Source organism: Podarcis tiliguerta (genome assembly GCF_965153285.1).
Source record: "Podarcis tiliguerta genome assembly, chromosome: 1".
Classification (NCBI taxonomy): Eukaryota; Metazoa; Chordata; class Lepidosauria; order Squamata; family Lacertidae; genus Podarcis; species Podarcis tiliguerta.
This window is the reverse complement of record NC_139534.1, coordinates 24,148,294-24,171,947: the sequence shown is the minus strand read 5'-3', so window position 1 is coordinate 24,171,947 and position 23,654 is coordinate 24,148,294. Positions and strand designations below refer to the sequence as shown.

Sequence of the window (23,654 nt, the reverse complement as noted above, 5' to 3'; positions counted from 1 at the left end):
TAAGATGGAAATATTGAGAGTTTATTATAATTAATTATTAAAAGGTGGAAAAGAAGATTGCCAGATGGCTCCAACTGCATAGACAACAGAAATGAATATTGACATGTTCTGGCAATCAAGGGCACAGCCAGCATTGGTTTTCTCAAAATGCAATATCCTTCAAATCACATTCTTCTTGCCTAATCAGGATCTGAGGCCCTATGTCATTTGAAAACTGCATGGGTGACAATCAGAGAGAGCCAGTGTGGTGTAGTGGTTAAGAGCGGTAGTCTCGTAATCTGGGGAACCGGGTTCGCGTCTCCGCTCCTCCACATGCAGCTGCTTGGTGACCTTGGGCCAGTCACACTTCTTTGAAGTCTCTCAGTCCCACTCACCTCACAGAGTGTTTGTTGTGGGGGAGGAAGGGAAAGGAGAATGTTAGCCGCTTTGAGACTCTTTAAAGGGAGTGAAAGGTGGGATATCAAATCCAAAACTCTTCTCTCTTCTTCTTCTTCAGTGATATTTTGTGACCATTGCCACAGCCCCTATGGCAACCTTATTAACAACACTAACGCTTTAACTGTCTTTCTCCTGCTAAAGGTTCCCCAGTTCCTGAGGTGAGCTGGTATCGGGATGGTCAGGTTATTTCTGCTGCAACTCTGCCCGGTGTGCAGATCTCATATAGCGATGGCCGCGCTAAACTTGTGATCTCCGCCGTGACAGCCGCTAACAGTGGAAGATACACCCTACAAGCCACCAATGGATCTGGACAAGCAACTAGCACCGCTGAACTACTTGTAACAGGTATGTTGCAATTAGGGGAATATCAACAGTTGGCACTTTCCTTCTGACACCTGTCAACCCGGTGAAATGACCCACAAATACTACTTTTTAGAAGCATGAAATTAAGAAAGGCGCAAGAGATCAACACCATTAAGCAAACTGCTTCATCTCCTTCCCCACTTCTAAATCCTACTCTGTATTCAAAGACTACGTCATTATAAGATTATTCATATTTAGTTTACCCCTTAATCCTAAATACTTTTGCTTGGAAGTAAGGACCAGTCAACTATAGGATACATGAGGCCTGCACACGATGTCCCCAAGATGCACATGTAAATCAGTAGTAGTAGTAGTAGTAGTAGTAATAATTTATTATTTATACCCCCGCCCATCTGGCTGGTTCCCCCCAGCCAGATGGGCGGCTTCCAACAAAGGTTAAAAATACATTAAAGCATCAGTCATTAAAAACTTCCCTAAACAGAGCTGCCTTCAGATGTCTTCTAAACGTCAGATAGTTATTTATCTCTTTGACATCTGATGGGAGGGCGTTCCACAGGGTGGGCGCCACTACCGAGAAGGCCCCTCTGCCTGGTTCCCTGTAACTTCACTTCTTGCAGTGAGGGAACTTGACTTCTTGCAGTGAGGGAACCAACAGAAGGCCCTCAGAGCTGGACCTCAGTGTCTGGGAAGAACGATGGGGGTAGAGACACTCCTTGAGGTATACTGGGCAGAGACAACAGATTTGTGTTCACTGGACCCTCATGGACCTTTTCCCTTGAAAAGGATATAATTATCCAAAGAATCAAGCATTTGTGTTCATATAACATATTACTTTATGTATATTTATGTGTATTGTTCAGCACATGTAGGCAGAATTTCCAAAAGGCAAAGTACAGGTGTTTCAGGAGACAAATATCCTTACAGCCAGAGAATGTAAAGTCTCTTGGTGCATGTTTTGATCCTGCCTCATAATTTGTGAATAATATTTAACGTAGCAGAAGCTACGCTGATTTTAGTGGAACTACTTAACCGATACAAAGAAATCCCTTTGTTTTCTGATCATCTCAACTGATGCTTTTCTTGTAAGAGTTTGCCACTGAAATGCTTCAGTCAAAACTGACACAATAATTTCCTCTGATTTAGTGACATTATACTTATAAATAGGATCAATGATAACAACGTTTTAAAATAATAATAATTCAATTTTCTTGCTGCAAAGGTATATGAAAGATAAAATCTGGGATTCCTTTACTGGAACAATTATTGATAATATTTAGGTAAAGGGTAAAGGGACCCCTGACCATTGGTCCAGTCGTGACCGACTCTGGGGTTGCAGCGCTCATCTTGCTTTATTGGCCGAGAGAGCTGGTGTACAGCTTCCGGGTCATGTGGCCAGCATGACTAAGCCGCTTCTGGCGAACCAAAGCAGCACACGGAAACACTGTTTACCTTCCTGCCGGAGTGGTACCTATTTATCTACTTGCACTTTGACATGCTTTCGAACCGCTAGGTTGGCAGGAGCAGGGACCGAGCAACGGGAGCTCACCCCCTCGCGGGGATTTAAATTGCTGACCTTCTGATCAACAAGTCCTAGGCTCTGTGGTTTAACCTACAGCGCCACCCACGTCCCTTGATAATCTTTAATACATAGTTAATATTTTAACACATTGATGGGTGAACTCTGGCCCTCCAAATGGTATTGGACTTCTAACTCCCATCAGTCGCAGCTAGTGTGGCCAATGGTCAAGGATGATGGGACTTGTAGCCTGGTAATGTCTGAAAGACCACAGGATGGCCACTCCTGTTTTAACATAATTTTAATACAATCAATTAAAATGACCAGGAACTGGTCTTTTTTGTTCCCCTCTTATCTGAGCATGCTTCTTGTTCTTTAAACCACAGCTGAAACAGCGCCACCCAACTTTTCACAACGACTACAGAGCACAACAGCAAGACAAGGAAGTCAAGTTCGACTTGACGTGAGAGTGACTGGAATCCCTACACCTGTGGTGAAGTTCTATCGGGATGGAGCAGAAATTCAAAGCTCCCCTGATTTCCAAATTTTACATGAAGGAGACCTCTACAGTTTAATAATTGCAGAAGCTTACCCCGAAGACTCCGGCACCTATTCAGTAAATGCCACAAATAGCGTGGGACGAGCAACTTCAACAGCCGAACTTCTGGTTCAAGGTAAATAATAGATCAGAAGTGTGTCAGCCACACACACACACAAAAACCCCCACATACCTACTGTATCATCATGGCAGTACCTACACGGCTATTACTGTTCCGTCAACAGATCCATCAACATCGTGTCTCTCAAGCATTTGTAACTGGGTTGTAAAAAAATTCGCTCCAGACTGAAACTTATCCTAAATGCCTCAGCGTGAGAGAAAGTATTTCTTCACCCTCCTACCCCTCAATCATCAACATAACTGTTTGCAGTTCTTCCCCTTTTTGTATACAAACATAATAATTAGGCATCGCTTATGTAGGTGTAAGGCAAAAGGTTTATCTTTGTCATTGAATCCATTTCTCCTATAATTTTTTGAAAGTTGTTTTGCTATAAAAACCCAGCAAAGCATGGTTTGATTTCTTATCTTCAGGGCTTGTCCTGTTGTGTATTGTCGTGACTCACTTGGAAATATGCTTACAGGCACTCCAGTGGGTAAATGAAGGTCTATGGCAGTTTCTTCTCTTTCTCCTCCTCTTCCTCCTCTTCCTCCTCCTCCTTCCTTCTCCTCCTCTAGGTTGTGTGTAGCATCATTGCTGTTGGATCAGGTTGTGGAATTATGCATATATCACATGAGATTCCTCATCAGGCTAGGGATACATGAGTAGGAGCTTGTTCCCATGTGCACATTGGTCCCAGCTGGACTGGGGGAGCTCTGCACAGTGCCCAACTAATGCATCCCATCAGCAAAAGGATTTATACGTATACAACAGGACTCCCCCCCCCCCACTTCCTCTAGGTGCAGGTATATCCTTAGTTATACAGGTTAGATTCAAGAAAGCACATGAAACTTGGTGAAACTGAGCCAAATATTTGGAAGCCACCAAATAATACTTTCACACAGAACATATTTCTATGTTTCAGTCATTTTCTTTTTCTAGGCTTTATATGACACGTTGCCATGATTCTGAAACATCAATGTCTTAATTATTATGCATCACGCAGTTGGCCTAATTACATAGTTGTACAAAAAGACTAATCTTATATCAACAGTTCCTCCATTAATTGTCTAGATGCCCAAGAAAAACAGATGGCAGGGTTTTGGGGTTTTTTTGGTGTGTGTTTTTTTACTAGTGGTGTTTATATGTGAACATAAAAAATTGGAACAACAGATTTTATTCTCCTACGCACAGCACACACACAAAACCAATTATTGCTTATATTGCAATTTAAGAGTGTGGTTTCCCTTTCCATTAGGTGAGGAAGAGGCTGTTCCCGCTAAAAAGACAAAGACAATTGTTTCGACTGCTCAGATTACACAAGCTACAAGACAAACTAGAGTTGAAAAGGTTTGTATTTTGGCAGGCGGGTTTACTGGAAGTTTTCAGGATGCCTGTGTTTATTGCTGCAGATTCTCCTGACTGTTTATTTGCATTTGCAGAAGATAGAAGCCCACTTTGACGCCAGAACACTTGCAACTGCTGAGATGGTTATAGAAGCGAGTGCCACTGGGCAACAGCTGCCACACAAGGCTCCTCCGCGGATGCCACCACGGCCTACCTCTAAATCACCGACTCCGCCAATAATTGCTGCCAAAGTACAGATGGCACGACAGCAGTCGCCATCCCCGGTTAGACAGTCGCCATCTCCTGTAAGACATGTCAGAGCTCCAACACCATCTCCAGTCAGGTAAACCACTCTAACGCCTATGCAAAGTTCTCTTTCTCCCCAACCTCCCTCTGGCAACTTTAATACAAGTTGGAATGAGATACACAGAAAATGCTATGGCCTGGAAGCCAATGGTTTGGATAGGTGCATTTGGTTCCATGCCCTTTTTGTTGGGTGGGAATCCTTAGCAAGGCACACATAGAATAGAATCATAGAATCATAGAGTTGGAATAGACCACAAGGGCCATCGAGTCTAACCCCCTGCCAAGCAGGAAACACCATCAGAGCACTCCTGACATATGGTTGTCAAGCCTCTGCTTAAAGACCTCCAAAGAAGGAGACTCCACCACACTCATTGGCAGCAAATTCCACTGTCGAACAGCTCTTACTGTCAGGAAGTTCTTCCTAATGTTTAGGTGGAATCTTCTTTCTTGTAGTTTGGATCCATTGCTCCGTGTCCGCTTCTCTGGAGCAGCAGAAAACAACCTTTCTCCCTCCTCTATGTGACATCCTTTTATATATTTGAACATGGCTATCATATCACCCCTTAACCTCCTCTTCTCCAGGCTAAACATGCCCAGCTCCCTTAGCCGTTCCTCATAAGGCATCGTTTCCAGGCCTTTGACCATTTTGGTTGCCCTCCTCTGGACACGTTCCAGTTTGTCAGTGTCCTTCTTGAACTGTGGTGCCCAGAACTGGACATGCCTTGCGTGTTTCTGTTTCTGTTGTTTAGCAAGAGGGATAAAATATACCAGACAATGATGTACATCCTCACTTGGAACTTAGGGACTCTTCTCTGCACATGGGTAAGATTTCACCTCAGTATGCCCACTAAGCCACTTCAATCTATGGCACTGAAACCTACATTGGCTCCCAATATGTTTCCGAGCACAATTCAAAGTGTTGGTGCTGACCTTTAAAGCCCTAAACGGCCTCGGCCCAGTATACCCGAAGGAGCGTCTCCACTCCCATCGTTCTGCCCGGACTCTGAGGTCCAGCTCCAAGGGCCTTCTGGCAGTTCCCTCACTGTGAGATGTGAGGTTACAGGGAACCAGGCAGAGGGCCTTCTCGGTTGTGGCGCCCACCCTGTGGAACTTCCTCCCATCCGATGTCAAGGAAATAAACAACTATCTGACTTTTAGAAGACATCTGTTGAGGGAAGTTTTTAATGTTTGATGTTTCATCGTGTTTTTTATATACTGTTGGGAGCCACCCATAGTGGCTGGGGGAAACCCAGCCAGATGGGTAGAATAATAATAATAATAATAATAATAATAATAATAATAATAATAAAATGCCACATAATGGTCAGTCCACACTTGCAAGAATTCATCTCTCAGTGTAGCAGCTCCTACTCTCTGTATTTCCCTTGCTCACTGGCATTAGGCAATTGCCTTCACTGTATTCTTTCCAGCACCTCTAAAAATATATCTCTCTAGGCAAGCCTACCCAGACACATAAAATTCACATGTATCTCAATCTGCAATTTTAGTCTATGGTGCGATTATATTCATATTTTGATTTAAAACAAACAAAAACCTTGTTTTAAACCTTAGTTATTATTGGCAGTTTTCATGTACGTTCTATAGCCTTTGTAAACGACTTGGAGATTTTTTAGACAATCAAGCAGACTGCAAATTTTGTTAAAGAAAAGTTAAATAATGTGTATGTGATAGCAATGATTGGGGGGGGGGGGACAATTGCTTACTTCATAGATAACCTACCTCTGAGAAGATATATAAATACAACATTGATGCAACAGTGTCCCCTGCAGGACACAGCTCTGCTTTTTATTTTCCTCTGAATAAGTCGATTTTACAAATAAGCATTGAGCCCATACTGCTGTTATTCAGAGTCTGATCGGATGTTAATAAAATCTGTAGATATATAGAATACTAGTTCTAGATTTAATTACTAAATTATATCCATTGATTTCATTTAATCTACTTCAGGTTTGACTTAGGGTGGATCTACACACAGGAAAATTCCCCGCTATAAATAAGTCATAAATTAAATCGTTGTAACAAAAGGGGGGGGGGGACACCATGTAAAATCGCATAGAAAAGTTTTGTGCTGTACATCACAATTTGATGTTGCATATTTAAAACGCATTCAAAACGCTGTTTTTTGTTTTGTTTTACTAATGTAGCTGAATCCTCAGTGGGACACCACTTAAGAGATCTAAACTGAACTAATTTCTTATTCTTGCACAACTCCGGCCTACTTACCCCACTTTCTTTTTTGCTGGTGCTAAATAATCAGTATGCTTTCCCCCTGAATTTTCATGGCACCGGTTTAATTTACGCTCCAATACTGAACATATTCCGCTGATTTCTGTTAGCACTCAACACTATCAGTTCGTATACAGCACACTGAGTATGGAAACCTGTGCAATCAGGGCAGGATGCTTTAACTCAACTTTGCAAATAAGCCCACAAATAATCCTAGCCCGCAAAAGTGCTTACTAGCTTGCTCAGAGCTAGCAGAGCTCTTCCTCTCCTCCAGCAGCCTGTTGCATTTCTATGCTGGGTATAGGGGAAAGAGGCCTCCCTCCTTTGGCAGCCTCCTTGGCTTCTGTACTAGGTACTGAGGAAAGACACAGTGATCCATACCTGTTTTAATATCTTATTGGAAGCCACACAGAGTGGCTGGGCAACCCAGTCAGATGGGCAGCATGCAAATGAAATAATAATAATAATAATAATAATAATAATAATAATAATAATAGTAATAATAATTCCAGTTTATTGACTCCCTTGCATGCAGTTCCTTCTCGCCCACGACTATCAAGCAAGTGCTTAAATACAAGCCCTAGTGCTGCTTTTGTTTTCCGTGGCATCAGCAATGTGCTATGTTTATCCCACAGGTCCGTGTCTCCTGCTGGGGTTGGGAGGCTCTCAGTCTCCACCTCGCCCATCAGGCCTGTGAAATCCCCAATCTTGGTGCGTAAAGCACAGGCAGCGGCAGCGGAGGGTTCTGAGGTCCTTCCTCCTTGGAAGCAGGAAGGCTACGTAGCCACGTCTGAAACGAGAATGAGAGACACCAGAATAACGACAAGTACGACCCAGATGAAGACTGAAGAGAGATGGGAGGGGAGATACGGTGTCCAGGAACAGATCACTGTCAGTGGCACAGCTGCAGCGGCGGCTGCTATCGGAGTCGGTGCTGCTGCCAGTACGGCTGCGGCTGCAGCAGCGGCAGCAGAGGTAAGGCCGTTCTTCAGGAACATTTTGAAAGACCACAGCTCATTGGCTCCGTCTTGTGAGGTGTTGACAGTGAATTTAGCCTGTTCACGTAGAATTACGAGAAAGTTGTGCACCAGTCCCTGCTTATATGGCTATTTAGGCAGTGGAATCATAATGTCTAAATAGAATTAAGTCCGGGATGGCTTACCTATGGCCCTCTCGATGTTGTTCGGCCCGCAACTCCCACAAGGCCCAGCCAACATGGCGGATGGTGAGAGTTGGAGTCCAACAGCTTCTGGAGGGACCAAGGATTCCCATCCCTGGACTGAGTGGTAAGTCCATCTGCTTGCCTTGTGCTCAGCACCCATGTTGTTACGTTGTTATTGCTGTTGTTGTTTTATGCCTATGGGGGGAAAGATATGTCTTTTCATGTGACTCATTTGGGTCCCACAGGGCATTGAGAAAACAGCAGCTGTTGCTACAGTAGTTGCTGCTGTAGACATGGCCAGAGTGAGAGAACCTCATCCAAGCGCTGTAGAACAGACTGCTAAAAGGACAGCAATGGCTGCAGTACACATTCAACCTGTCCAGGAGCAGGTAGAAGCACAATAAAACAGCAATCTCTCTCTATATATATGCATCTATAACATCCTCTCCTTGCCATTCACACAACCACCGCATGAATCAGCAAACAATTAACACAATACTAGCAAGCATTCCAGATAAGCATGTATTAATGGTGAAGAAAAACATCTGAATATAGACCAATGGGGTCAACTAATATAAATACACCAACCCATTTTATATTAATGGCAGGAACCAGCTAACAGTTTTAAAACCATTTTTACACGGTACAAATGTCCCAGGACTGATTTTAATAACCCCAATAAACAATGATTCAACGAGACAGTTTGGGTTAATCTAACATTACTTTTATCATACTGACAAAGGTGTTCCTAATATTTAACTTATCTTCCCACCCCCTGGCCTGAGCTTGAAATAACTTTTCCCCAAGCATATACTCCTCCAGTTGTCATGATGTTTGTGATTTATTTATTTTTCAAAGTGTCTGTTTGCTGAAAATAAATGTTAAGGCTTGGTTTTCTTTGTTTCTACCACAATGATCAGATTAAAAAGGAATCTACTATAGTTGTTACTACTGGTAAAGCCAGAGAACAAGAGGTAATATCAAGAACTAGAGAAGGAGTTGCTACTAAACAAGAACAAATACACATCACTCATGAAAAGGTGAATAGTACCTATTTTACCCGTGGGAAGGTCACTTGTTGTCACTTTTGTTTCATTTGCAAGCTGTATACCTCGTGATCAGTGATAAGGCATGCATCCATTTTGCTTTTGTCTTGTTTGCTACGATTTGGAAGAGCCTCATAATCATAGCTGTGAAGGTTTCCCCTTTTTTAAGGGGAATCCTATTCGGAATAAGGGAATTTCCCTTAAAAAAGGGGAAACCTTGACAGCTATGCTCATAAGAGAGTGTGTGTGCTTATTGTGACATCACTCTTCCAAGCCCTAATCCATTGATTTGTCACTGCTAGCATTCATACAAGTCGTTATTGGTTGTGGCTGATCTATATATATGTATGTGTCTAGACTAGAGAGGGCTGGTTATGCCCAGGAACTTTATTGGTTTGAGAGCAAACCAGCAACGAGCGTCTAACACAGAAAATGCTCTAAAGTTTGGTCTTATGTTAAAGATGTTGGGCAGAATTCAAAGAATCATGACATTAGCTATGTGAGCCCAGAACAGCTGTAATTTCCCCCCTGCTATTTTCTTGATCAGTAACTGCTCTCCTTGCTGCACATGGCGAACTGATTTTAAAAATAAGGGAAGTTTTCAAAGAAAAAAAAAGATGTCAGAAATTTCACTGGGCTATCATAATCCCCTCACCGTGAAACTAAGCAGTGATATCCAGTTGCGGTATGCAACAGCCATTCCACTAGTGAACTCCTTGTTTTTAGCACCACACAACAGCCAAATCCAGTGGGTGCCTTGCACTTACATAGGATGTTGCACAACTGCTATTGTTTTGTTTCATGGCAGTTCACCATTGTGTACTGCCTCTGGCACAACCACTTACAAAACAACATCAGCTCTCAAACTTCAGGCACTAATGCTACACTGGATCCCACCTGAGCCGTCCTTGTTGTGCAGGCCAATATTTCCTGATTCTTCATCATATGACTGAAAGTTTTAAGCTTAAAAATATGTATCCCTGCTGTCTTTTCTGAGAGATAATTCTGGGATGCCCACTCCCCCCATCCTGTGAGTCATGTTTCATGATGCTACACCTCCTCCATTCATTGTGAAGTGTTCTGTAACATCGTAGCGCTTGCTGTCACATGATTTATATGTGAGCGTCTGATAATTTCATGCCGGATTTCACATTTACTTACAGTACTTTAAATCAGGACCATGGAGAGAGGTTAAGGTGGGAGGGAAACAGGAGCGTGGACTCCTCTTTAAAGATGAGTACCTCCTGAAGTTCTTGCTCATGTGGATATTATGCACTCTGTCAAATTCCATTGTGCCTCAGTTCACAGTTCACAATACAACTTCCTGTATTGAAACAGAGAAGAAGATGCTCTTGTTGCTTTTCAGAACACAATAGAATTATCCTTGTGAGGATTGTTCCATTATAAAAGAATATGCAATCAGTACAACAGCAATACATGCCCTCAGGAAAAAAATGTGTCTATAGATGTTTCGCTTTCTTCACATAAAACCCTTTGTTTATGGGAATGCATACTAAATGTTAAAATGCTCTTGTTTCTCTAGAGGTAAAGATGTAGTGTCACTCCACTGAAAAGCAAACGCAGGACCCCAAATGGGGACTGCTGAGAAACAAAGAGGGAAGAATCAGCATGTTTAGCGGGAAATCTGAAGTAACACCTTCCTCAATCTTTTTTTTAAGGGGCAACAGGCCCCCTCCCTCCAAAACAAACAAACAAACAAACAACAACAACACCTGAATGAGGATTTAGTATACTCAGTTGGATGCTAGTTGAGAAGAAGGGAAATAGAATGGAGTTTTTTGGGAGAGCTCATAATTGACTGCTGGGACACACAACAGGAACACTCTTTTTGGGATGTGAGGATACACTGCAGCTGTTTGTGGATGGTCTCTTTGTTATTCAGACTCCTAATCTTGCTAACTCCCCCTCAGTTTTATCACATGGTAATAGTTTACACCATGAGTTCCCCCCCAAATAAATTATTCCATGGAGAATCATTGTATCAGTGTGCAGCGTGTTTAGGATGGCATCTATAGGATTTAATACTTCCCACAATTATTCAAGCATAGAATGTGTAGCTGTTCCAGCTCTAGCTTGCTGGCCACAAGGCAGTATAGAGTTAAGCATACTGATTTCCATAAACTTAAGTGCACTTAGTTCTATCTAGGATTATGGCCACTGGGGCTTATCTCCTTGTTCCTGGATAAAGTGGTGTGATTTATTGCTGAGATTTGGTATAATTTAAACTCTTTCTTTCTTTCTTTCTTTCTTTCTTTCTTTCTTTCTTTCTTTCCATAAACAACAGATAAAAAAGGAACCAGTGAAAGTTCCTGTGCCCAAGGTAATAATTGCCGCCGACACTGTTAAGGCGCAAGAACAGATTTCGCGAACCAGAGAAGAAATTTCAACCGCAAGAGAACAAATTCACATCACGCATCATGAACAGGTGAATACAGCTTTTAAAAATGTGCTGTTAGCCCATCTACCTCTTGGTTGCAAACCTTATTCTTTGCCAGTTGCTTTTAAGTTCCCTTTCTTTATGAGTGGTATTATGATGCAACAATAGAAGCTTTGGTGATTTCAAGAGGAATCCTGCATATTTAGAGGTTGTAAGATTATAAACTGCTTGTTTTTTTCTTACCAGGATGCTCATAAATTTTGCTAGATAATTATTGACATTTTACAAGTTGATTTTTGTTGCAGACACCAAGCAGGGGGCAAAAAACCAACCCAAATATTTGTCAGCAATCACAGTTTTCCAAGTGAAACTCAGGAAATATTATACCCAGTTCAAAATGTCTCATTGGTTTCCATGTTGTAATTGGGCCTTATTTTGCTAATGTGAAGGTCAATGTCTCAAAATAACGGCCTAACAAACCAACCATGAATTATGAAAATCTCAAAAATCACATTTGGCGACTTAGTTCGGCTTGCAAGTCCAACAAATATTAGACTGTTTCCACAAATGGTTCCACATGGATATCAAGCATGATGCAGTTACAGAAAGTCTGCTTTTGGTGATAAATGTACCTTTTGGATCTTTGAAAGCAAACTCCTTGTACTCTCATTGATTGCTGGAATTTTAAGTAAAGGCCATTTTTAAGTAATCAGCAAAAGGAGTTTCATTACTTAAATAATAAATTGGTTGCCTCTTTCCCAATTTAGACTCTACTGAATCCAATAGATCCACAAAGGATTAAGACGGGACTGTGTGCAGCCCTTACATAGCACTAATTCTAGGGTCTGCATAGAAATTCTTTCTTTTCTTTTCGCTCCATATGCTTTGCCTTGCTTTCCCCCAATGTCCAGTTAATATTTTTGCAACACCATATCATATATAATCGCACCTCTCTTTTTACGGAAAAAAAAAATTAGATGAGGAAAGAAGTTGTGAAGCCCGTGAAACCTTCTGTACCTAAGGTTGTAATTACAACTGATAAACCCAAAGTACCCACTACAGTAGTTAAAACCACAGAGCGGATGGCTGCCAAACAAGAACAAGTCCACCTTATCCAAGAAAAGGTGAATAGACCTGCTGGGTGATATCATTCTGACATCCCATCCTCATATTGACATTATCATATGCCTTCAATAAATGTACTAACTTTTTTTTAATACCCTGCCGGTGCTGGGTCCCTTAAGAGAAATGGAAAGTGGGGCGCTGTTTTTTGTTCATTACAGTAGGCCCTAATATTTTCACAGCTTCCCTGTGATAACATTTCAGGCTTTAAAAAATTCATATACTAAATGGTGTTTTAATTTTCTTATGTTTAACCAGCCATCCGGTTAAATAACCAAGCGCCGGTATTTATTCAGCACAGGACCTGGGCCATTCTGCAAGGCACGAAGCGCTTAATCCTGTTAACCTTTCCCTGCCCGCACATTCCAGTGTCATCTCTCATTCTGGCACCTTTTATTTTTGAGGCGTTAACGTGACTTAAACTTCTTTCCTTGCCATATAACGATCAGATAAGAAAGGAAGCCGAAAAAACTGTCGTAGCTCCGAAAATCATTGCTGTTGACAAACGCAGGGAGCAAGAGGCAATATCCAGAGCTAGAGAAGAAGCTGCTGTCAAACGAGAACAGATACATCTAGATCACGAACAGGTGAATAGAGCTCTCAAAAATGTGAAACGCACCAAACAAAGTTCTTTTTAGACTCTGCAACATCCGCACTTGTGACATTGTTCCAGAGCGTGGCAAATATGCCCCCCCCCCTTTGAAACAGACAGCTTTTCCAAAGTACAGTTATTTCACATGTATATTTTTTGTTACTTGCGCTTATATCTAGATGAAACAGAATGCTGAGAAAATAGTCACAACTTACTTTCCAAATCCTTTTGTCGTTAGGTTTGAGGTTCCAAAATAACTTGCTTAAATGAATGATCTAGATCTACCAACCCACAAGTGCATTTTTAAACAAATAAGTAACAGTTTAATGAAGTGGGATTTGTGATGCACTTTATTTTAAAGTATGAAGAGGCTCAGGCAAACAAACAATAATTTAGCCAAGAGACCATGCAAAAGACCAAACTACCCCAGAACCTAAAGCTTTGAGCCAATTCACCTGTAGGACAATTTTACCATTCATGAGGAGCAGATGTGTAATAAAATGGTCCCATGTAACCATCCAATATCTTTTTGAAATATGTGTTGCAAACTTATCTGAAAAGCTAGTGTGTTTGTACGTACATGTTTTTGTCTGTAAATCTTCATTTGCATTGAACTTTATACATATGGGTTTCAGAAAATGCTATTCTTTCTGTATGCATATGTACATATACACAAGTATTCAATCGAAGCAGACCCCCAGAAGGAGGGAAATGCTCACATTGGTCTTCAAATACAGTATTTGAACATTTCATGTGAGACATACTGTATTTGTGCATTTATCTGTCTGCATAGTGTACAGTGCAATCTTCTACCCTCCATATCCAGATACATGTATTTCAAATGCACTTTTCAATTTGTATTCAAGGAAAAGGAGCTCCAGAATACACGGGGGGCTATAATGTACACATATGATAGTAGTAGGGAATGTGTGAAAACATAAACATGAAATACAGAAGCACCTGGATTATGGATAGCCAGTTAAGCTTGCATGTATGTCTTCTATGCTAGCCATTCTGTGTCAGTAACCTAGATATGTGCTGGTGTTCTGTAAATGTTACCTTTAGATTGGTGTTGGCAAAAGAGCTGAAGCTGTAGCCACAGTTGTTCACGCAGTTGACCAAGCACGCACTAGAGAACCAAGAGAGGCAGATTATGCGGAAGAAGCTTATTCTGAACAGGCAGCTTTGGAACTTGGATACAAAGAACAAACTTTAGCAAGACGCGTTGTTGAGTTGCCTCCAGAACATCATGTGGTCACCAGAGTAATGAAAACCGAGGAGGTTCATATTCCTCCTGAGAGGCACATAACAGCTGCTGAAAAAATGGGGATGTCTGTCTCAACACAGGTTAGGCTCCCGTTTATAACCACGCGGCCATTCCGATGGCTGCTGGGAAATATTTGTTTCTGTTTCGTCCGCTCGGTATGCGCCATGCTATGCTCAACAAAACGTTTTGTCGGTTAATGTAGATTAAAAGGACTGCAGAAACGTCCGTCGAAAAATCAATCCATGTGGAACACACACGTCCCCGCACAGCAAGCCCTCATTTTACAGTTTCAAAAATTTCTGTTCCTAAACCAGATCACACTTATGAGGTAAGAGGAGCAGGAGGAGGAGGAGTAAGGGTGTGTCCAGGCAAACAGCCATATCACCTGAAACAAGCACTCTGTGTGCTTCTGTATGCAGGTCCGAGTTCAAAGTGGCCAATACGCAAGGGGAATGAGGAGGTTTGTTTGTGAATCTTGCCCATAAATCATTCCTTGTCTCCTCCCAATCTAATAGGAAAACACCTCTGGGAAAGATGTGTCATTCTTCAATATTTTATTAGGCTGTTCTCTCTTAAAATACTGCAGATCTATCTGCATAAGCAGTCTGTAAAATCACCAGAGAAACTCCATATTCCGAATTATTATTTCATAATCATACTAGCTATTGTTCAGAAAGGGACAATAATGTGGGTGGGTGGGGAAAGGAAATCAATCCTGAATAAAATGTTATGTGCCTGGCATACACCTTTCTTCTCAAGAAGAGTAGAGAATTCTCTCTAAATGTTCGCCCCGTGCATTAATCGAATAATTCCTAAAATGAGACCATTTATTCTTTATTCCTCAATGGTTCTGCTGCATACTAAATCAGTTTAGGAATTAACGTGCTACACTTACATAATCCATACTATATCATACGTCTCTACTAGTACTTTATGCTTTTGCAGTACTTTAATCTTCTTCTTTTTCCACTTCTAGTTGACATTTTAATTGTCTCCTTTACAGGCCTCATCATCTAATGATCCCAGCTAATTCATTTTTAGAATTTAGATTTGTGTTATCTCTTCGTCTTTACATTACAAATGCACCCTTTTTTTAAAGCCTCAAGTACATGTAAATAAGGCAAAAATGATTGGAATTTACTGTAACGTGGTTTCCAAATAAAATACAGATAGGTACTGGATACCTAATGTAACAATCTGGGCATTTTAACTGAAAGGGAATTAGCAGCCTTCCTTTGTATGTTTGAAAATTTACCATGATATCATGGGCAATAACATTCGAATTTCTGTCAAACAAGCCCAGAAGTCACATGACTTCTATGAGACTTCTGGCTGCTTAATATCAAATCTGGAATGATTTTGATTTGAATAATGCCAAAATATTAAAACATGATTTTTCATTATTTCAAAAATTATAACAGCTAATTATTGGTGGCCAAAAAAAAATTATCGATTACTTCTTATCTTTCTAAAACTGCCCATTACAAGAGAAAGTGCTGTTGCTTTCCTTTCTTTCCTCTCTCTTTTTACATGTATTTGCTTGGCTAATTCATTGTGCACCTTTGCAGAAAAGCAGCAAAGTGGTAACTCTCTTTCTCTTGGGTTGGTTAGGTTTCAATAGCAGGATCTGCTATAGCTACTCTGCAAAAGGAGTTGTCAGCAACTTCTGTTCCAAAGATCACCAAACCTGTGAGGCCTCCTCTTGCAAAGTCACCCGAACCCAGAATGCTGCCGGAGAAAGTAGCCTCCCCGCAGTTTCCTTTTGTAGAGACAGCTGACACCTATCAGAAGCGCTACGGTGCTGAAATGAAGAGAGAAATAGGTGTGAGCATGACAGGTGGCCTGATGCAACGGGAGCGCGTTGAATTAATGCAAGAAGGCGAACCAGAGGTTTGTCACTAAGGTCACCCCCAACCATCTTGATTTGCATCTGGAGTAACCCGATGTGTTTACAACTCTCCTCCATTACCAGCCTCTTCCCCACCCCCCTTGACAACATCTCTCCCTTACTGACCTTTGTGTACCATGTGTTGGTGTTTTTCTTTTTGTCTTGCACCATTCATCCCTAAAGAACCTAACACCACTTTGTCACAGCAAGCAGCGGAGAAGGACGGGCGAGGATCCATTGTCTTACTTCCACTCTCATGCATGATGCCCTTGACTTCCTCAGCCTTGCTTGTCCTGTATTAACTTGGCTTTATATATCCCTAGGTGATTGAAGCTCCTAGAGTTCCAGCGGTACCAGTAGAAGTTCCCGCCACACCTCCATCCATAGTAACAGTAAGTGATTGATGCTCGGCACTTTTCCGACTGTAATCTGCTCTGTTATTTTCCTTCCTTCCCTCCCACATTCAAAATACAATGAAGCTCTGGTGCCATCTAGTGTATGTAGCCAGTTGGATGAAAAGCAAGATCATTCAGTAGATGTTTTGCAGCTAGTCATATAAAATGTCAGTCATATGTTGAGTGGCTTCCAACATACAGAAAAACATTATAAAACATTTTTTAAACAAACCTTCCCTATACAGGGCTGCCTTCAGATATCTTCTAAAGTTTGTAGAGTTACTTTTCTCTTTGGCTTGGGGGTCGCATAGCTCCATACCTTCCAACATTTCTCCGATGAAATTAGGGATGTCCCAAGGAAAAGCAGGACATTTCGGGATCAAATATAAAATTTTTGTATGCAAGGGGTTCCCCCCATTCAGTTCAATGGAGGGAGCAGACTCAAAGCACAGAGGAATGCATATATGGCTTTGTTCCCTTGGCTGAAATGGCATGTTCAGTTTCTATGCGGTGATCTTAGTGGGAGCATCAATTTAAATCCAAGTTTAGTCATTTTAAAGCAAAGGGCTATTTCCCAGCACGTCTTAAAAACACCATTCATTGTGAGCAGGGAAATTATATGAATTTGGGTGTGTGTGTCTGTGTTATCTAGGTCCTGAAAAACGTGACTGTCATGGAGGGAGAGTCTGTCACTCTGGAATGCCGCATCTCTGCATATCCAGCACCAACCATTTCGTGGTACAGAGAAGACTATCGCATCGAGAGTTCCATAGATTTTCAGATTACCTTTGAGGCAGGAGTCGCTCGCCTTGTGATTCGAGAAGCTTTTGCAGAAGACAGCGGAAGATTTACTTGCACTGCTACCAATGAGGCAGGAAGTGTAAGCACTTCATGCCACCTGACCGTACAAGGCAAGTACAGAAAAATAACAGAGGGGAGGTTTTATTCACAATAGCTGACAGGTGGGCACTGCCCCCTTAATGAGAATGTTTTCTGAGTATCTTAAGTAGATGGCTGAGTAAACTATGCAATAACCGTGGTTCTAAGCACAGTTAGTTAACAAAGAAGGGTCTAAAAACCATGTTTTTGTCCTGGTTTGATTTAACTAACTGTGGTTTAGGGAAAACAACAGTTTCCTATACTTAGACGTAACAGGAAATGATGGTTTGTGGGAAACAATGACTGGAAGAAGGGGAGCATGTAAACCTGAGGCTTATGCCTACCTGGCCTCATAATGCTAAACCATAGTTTAGCATTTCATTTAAATTAGGTCACAAAGTTCTTCATTATCTGACCTCCTCAGAAGTGTCAATTCCCCATCATGGAAAGTATACTGACATCAGTATTATTATTATTTTATAATAGTCTCAGAAGAGTTTGAGAGCAAGGAAGCTGTTTCTGCGAAAGTGATCACAGAAGAAAAACGGTAATGATTTTTAAAAGTGTTTGGATTGTGGTGACTCCTTTCATACTTACCGCCTTATGGGTCATGATATTTGCATTTTACCTTTTTTTCTGTGATTGCTCTTCTAGCTACGTGGAGTCGAAAGATGTAGTGATGGCTGAGGTCACTGCTGCAGAAGAAGTATCTGGAGAAGCTGCTGCTCCATTCTTCATACGGAAACCGATCGTACAGAAGTTAATTGAAGGTGGATGTGTCATTTTTGAGTGCCAAGTTGGGGGCAACCCAAAGCCACATGTTTACTGGAAGAAAGCTGGGCTTCCTCTTACGACAGGCTACAGGTACAATATGAATTTTACAGTTGTATGCACTGTCTGTATGATATGGTAACAGTAAAGGTAAAGGGACCCTTGACCATTAAGTCCAGTTGCGGACGACTCTGGGGTTGCGGCTTATCTTGCTTTACTGGCCGAGGGAGCCGGTGTTTGTCCACAGACAGCTTCTGGCTCATGTGGCCAGCATGACTAAGCTGCTTCTGGTGAACCAGAGCAGCACACGGAAACGCTGTTTACCTTTCTGCCGGAGTGGTACCTATTTATCTACTTGTACTTTGACATGCTTTCAAACTGCTAGGTTGGCAGGAGTAGGGAAAAGAACAGCGGGAGCTCATCCTGTCGTGGGGATTCAAACCACCGACCTTCTGATCGGCAAGCCCTAGGCTCTGTGATTTAGACCACAGCGCCACCCGCATCCCAGGTACATAGTATGGTACCTAGACACAAAACAATTTGTTTGCTCTGCAGTACTGCTCAACTGCTGCAAGACTGGTTACATCCAATCTTGGGTGAACAGAAGGCAGCTTGCTCAAGGCATCTTTTCCTTCTTCTCCTCCTCCTCCTTCTCTTTGCAGCCACTTACATGCCCCCATCTTCAAACCCTTCGTCATTGTCAGGAGGAGCTATGAAACATCCCAAAGCTGTGTCTGGTGCAGCTGCAGCAGGAATGGGATATCTGTACAGAATCAGGGAAGGGAACAGAGTACAAGATTCTTCCACCCAATTTTGGGTGATTTGCTTTGTGCAACACAACCCACACTGCCCAATAGACCCTTCAGACTCCCTGGAAAGATAGGGGAAGAGAAATATGTGTTCTGCGTGCTCATTTCCATTCATCAGTGTTAGGTACAACACATAGATTCCTTCCAATGAACAGAAAGAGTTGTTTTGCTTCAAGTCTCCGCCAGGAGATCCTCTAAGCATCCCTTGCGCTCTTGGCAAGGAGATGTTGGCCACCCAGAGTGGCTGAGGAGCAGCCCAGGGAATGAACAGATGGGCAGTTGGGCTCCTAGCCACTCCAAGTCAGGGTGGAGAGGCATGGTTTTTGTGACGCCCTGGATCTGTGCCCTTGGGTTGGGTGAGAACCTAGCCAACCCCTAGGTACACCCCTGCTTACTGAAACCAGGTCAAAATTAGCATGGTAGTGTGATCTTGGCATCTCAGACCTGACTCAAATGTTCAAATACTGTAGATGGACTCTATCATTTCAAGATAGGGATGCCCTGCCCTCCACATCAGAAACATGGTGAATGTGGATATTTAGCTGATTGGACAAAAAGCTAGGCTGGAATCTTCTTGTTAACATAGTGGCTCTTCGCACCTGGAGAACTTTTAATGTGGGAGACCATGTGGACCCTAATCTTCACTGGAAGGGTCTTGAGAGCATTATCAATGCTGGCCCAATACATTCTTTCTGCCTGAAGCATAGCACCAAATGTCACCCCATCCTCATACTAGGGCCAGCGCTTGGATAAGTCTTGCTACACTATTAATATCTGCCTTCTTCTGTCCCCCTGCATTTCTCAGCTACACCTTGCTGAATGCTAGGGCCAACCCTGAGCACTGGACAGCACATTTTTCTTGAAGTGCTGAATCAGTGGCTCGGCTCCCCATCACAGATGTTATACTTTCGTAGCCTATTATGCCTTTGGAATTGTTTGTTCTTACGGTTATTCTTTCCTTATGTTCCCAAAGATACAAAGTGCTTCATAAAAAAGAGACTGGGGAATGCAGACTTGAAATTTCGATGACTTTTGCCGACGATGCCGGAGAATACACTATTGTTGTTCGCAACAAACATGGGGAAGTTTCTGCATCAGCTTCGTTACTGGAAGAAGGTATGTGAGCAGGGAATTGGTGATTTTTTTTGGGGGGGGGAGGAATCAAGAAGAGGAAGGCTAGTATCAGGGGTTGCCAACCTTTTGGGGCTGATGGGCATATTTGCAAAGTGGCATTTGCTAGTTTGTTCTATAGAATGCTTCCTAATTTCAGAGAGGGTATGGCACCCTCTGGGCATGAGGAAAGGCCTCTGTGGCTGGGTGTCTGCATTGGGCACTGCATGGGCAAACTTCAGGCAAGGAGACACTGTTGTTGCCTAAGAATTGACAAAGTCACAAGAGGGGTGGGTCTACTATGAAACTAATGTAGCTTAAGCTCCAGGGCCCCTAATCCTGGAGGGGCCCCAGAAGCTACTTTAGTCTATATTGCTTAAAATGTTGGGTTCCAGTAGACCCAGTATAAATACCATAACTACAAAATAATTAATTTTTTTGTTGTTGTATCTATTTCAACAATCGCAAGATTTGAGAGTCCATAGCACACGTTGGCGTGCAGTGAATATTTTCGTAGGGGAACCGTTAGGGCCAGAGGCACCAGGTTGCAAGGGCAATTCGGGGGGGGGGGGGGATGTGTGTGGGAGCATCATACCTCCCTCCCTGTTGGAGAGCACTGCACCTTCCTCCTTAAGCCAGGCAGAAGCTCCCCAGGCTTTGAAAAGGAGGCACTGGGCTTTAATGCTTTAATACTCTAATTTACTGGGAACATTTAGGGGATAATAATAATAATAATAATAATAATAATAATAATAATAATTTATTATTTATACCCCGCCCATCTGGCTGGGCTTCCCCAGCCACTCTGGGAGGCTTCCAACAAAATATTAAAATACCGTAATACATCAAACATTAAAAGCTTCCCTAAACAGGGCTGCCTTCAGATGTCTTCTAAAAGTTTGGTAGTTGTTGTTCTCTTTGACATCTGGTGGGAGGGCGTTCCACAGGGAGGGCGCCACTACCGAGAAGGCCCTGTCCCCCTAGTCCACTGACCTCACACCACTGTAGCACTGATGTTGTCAATATGTGGTGATCTGTCATGGAACAACCCCATTAAGGAAGACAACAGTTACCCAGACTTCATTGCTGGTTGTGAAGGGGCCCCCATGACAGTTCAAGCTTTGGGAGCCCCCAAATGTAGGTCTCCCGCTTGTCACAATTGCCCAGCTTGTCCAGATTAACATGGCAAGAAGTGACAAGGATTTCTTACACACAGCACAAGAGCAAAGATCCCTGGATTTTTAAAGTAATAGCTGAATATGGCAATGATAGTTAACATAGATACTGCAAGAAGGATGGTGTTGGCTAATCTTAGATGTTGACTTAACCAGAGATTGGTTAACATTTTTAGTATCAGAACACATCATTGGTAACTTGTGCTTGTTACCTTGAATCTGATCCATATTGTTTCCAACATATATTTGGCACAATCACCGAGACCCAACAATTCCCACGTGAGCCCCAGCAAATCGCTTAGGGGCCTCTGTTTTATAACATTCATTTTTTAAAAAGGCATTCTAATTATAATGCAACTTTAAAGGAAGGGCAGAATCAGTGTCCCTAACACAGCACAAAAATATTCTGTTTTAGGACCCTTTCCCCCCATCAAACCAGCACTCAGATGGCAACATGTTCTCATACGTCAATTTACTAAAATGAGTATATTTTTGCCTTTAGCTGACTACGAGGTCTACCTAAAATCTCAAGAAACACTCTATCAAACCCAAGTAACTGCATATGTACAAGAGCCTAAAGTGGCTGAGGTAGCCCCACCGACTTTTGCCGACTACGAAAAAGAATATGAAAAAGAACAAGCTCTAATTATGAAGAAAATGGCAAAAGATACTGTGCTCGTCAGAACTTTTGCTGAAGAACAGGTAAGTCTATTGAAGTAGTTGTTTATAATTTCAAGGCGTTTCAGTTCTGTTTTGCTTCTTTCCTTGCTTTGTGGTTGTCCTAAGAACTGGAATATAACCCTCATTAAACAGACTGAACACTTCTTCTTCTTTTGTTGTTGTAGGAATTTCACATTTCCTCCTTTGAAGAAAGACTTATCAAAGAAATTGAATACAGAATTATTAAGACCACCTTGGAGGAACTCCTTGAAGAAGACGGAGAAGAAATGGTGGTTGATGTTTCTGAATCCGAAACAGTGGAAGCAGAATTTGAAATGAGGCTGAAGAATTACCGAATCCTTGAGGGAAGTGGTGTGACCTTCCATTGCAAGATGACTGGATATCCTTTGCCCAAGGTATGCATTGTCGTATGTGTGGAGGAAAAACTTAAACATGTAGCAGAGTTCCCAAAAATAGACCAGAGGCAATTGCACTTCATTCAGCAGAGCTTTTACTTGCTACTGAAGGCAAATAAGCATAATGGTCACAAATCCAGTACATTCAGGATTGGCACAGTCCATAAAAATCCAGTTGCAACACCTACAAAGCTTATAAATGTATAACAAGACTAAACTTTGGCATGTCCAAAGTCCGTTTTGGGGGCCTAATTCAGCCCCTGTGGCAGTTGATTCCCTAAAATCCTAAAAAAACCCTCAACAACTTCAATCCTAAAAAAAGGTCAACAACTTTGGTTGGCCCTCTGATCAGCCCTCACGGCCCTTCACTTCATCAAATCTGGCCCTCTTTGAAAAAGGTTTGGACACCACTGCCCTAAGCATACTATGTTCAGAACACCACACCAGAAGGAAGAGAGATAGAAAGAGAAAGTAAAACCCAGGCTCCTTCCGGCCTATATTTATAGTCAGCATGACCTTAATTGGAAGAGATAAGAGAACCAGTTCAAGCCAGCTGTACTCAGCTTCTCTGAAGATATAACCCAAACAATCATGAGGTTTCTTTCACACAGAAAAGCTTCCAGAAACTTCCAGAACCCTCTTGAATTAATCAGAATAGGAAAGACCTCTATACATCAGATCAATACTTTCTGCACTAAGAAATGCAAACTGACGTGTGTGTGTGTGTGTGTGTGTGTGTACTTTACAACAGAACAAACTGTGCTATTTGTACGCCTCCCACCACCACCAGTTAAACCATGTTTGTATAGGGGACATTTCTTCATTCATCTGACTTCAACAGGAAAAACCAATTTGTAAAAGTAACACCTTTCATAGTTTACAAAAGTAACACATCTAAAGTTTTGCACACACCTAGATGAAAACAGATATAATTTGAGGAAGCTTTATTTTAGTGTTTTCATTCTTTAAGCTTGATGTGCCTTTTCATGCATTGTAAAGAAAGGAAAAGGAAAGAGAGAACACATATCCACACATTTTCATGTTACCAAACCAACTATAAGAGTGTGAAAATCAACTGAGTCTGTCATGGGAAATTTTAGGACATTTATAGGGAACCTCATTCTTGCCAC

The 23,654-nt window shown here is 42.0% G+C and overlaps 1 protein-coding gene across 1 annotated transcript in view; it reads left to right on the top strand.

The window, feature by feature from the left end:
- The window catches only part of TTN (titin), a 285,564-nt gene that overhangs the window by 6,517 nt on the left and 255,393 nt on the right, over positions 1–23,654 (top strand). The window contains exons 3-22 of the mRNA XM_083403724.1: positions 580–783; positions 2,665–2,952; positions 4,193–4,284; positions 4,377–4,624; positions 7,470–7,809; positions 8,242–8,385; positions 8,917–9,036; positions 11,348–11,488; positions 12,418–12,564; positions 13,012–13,149; positions 14,220–14,501; positions 14,624–14,749; positions 16,033–16,311; positions 16,633–16,701; positions 17,357–17,615; positions 18,070–18,130; positions 18,238–18,447; positions 20,137–20,279; positions 21,951–22,150; positions 22,294–22,524. Coding sequence (XP_083259850.1) covers positions 580–783; positions 2,665–2,952; positions 4,193–4,284; positions 4,377–4,624; positions 7,470–7,809; positions 8,242–8,385; positions 8,917–9,036; positions 11,348–11,488; positions 12,418–12,564; positions 13,012–13,149; positions 14,220–14,501; positions 14,624–14,749; positions 16,033–16,311; positions 16,633–16,701; positions 17,357–17,615; positions 18,070–18,130; positions 18,238–18,447; positions 20,137–20,279; positions 21,951–22,150; positions 22,294–22,524 — 3,722 coding nt within the window. The remainder of the gene's footprint in view (positions 1–579; positions 784–2,664; positions 2,953–4,192; positions 4,285–4,376; positions 4,625–7,469; positions 7,810–8,241; positions 8,386–8,916; positions 9,037–11,347; positions 11,489–12,417; positions 12,565–13,011; positions 13,150–14,219; positions 14,502–14,623; positions 14,750–16,032; positions 16,312–16,632; positions 16,702–17,356; positions 17,616–18,069; positions 18,131–18,237; positions 18,448–20,136; positions 20,280–21,950; positions 22,151–22,293; positions 22,525–23,654) is intronic.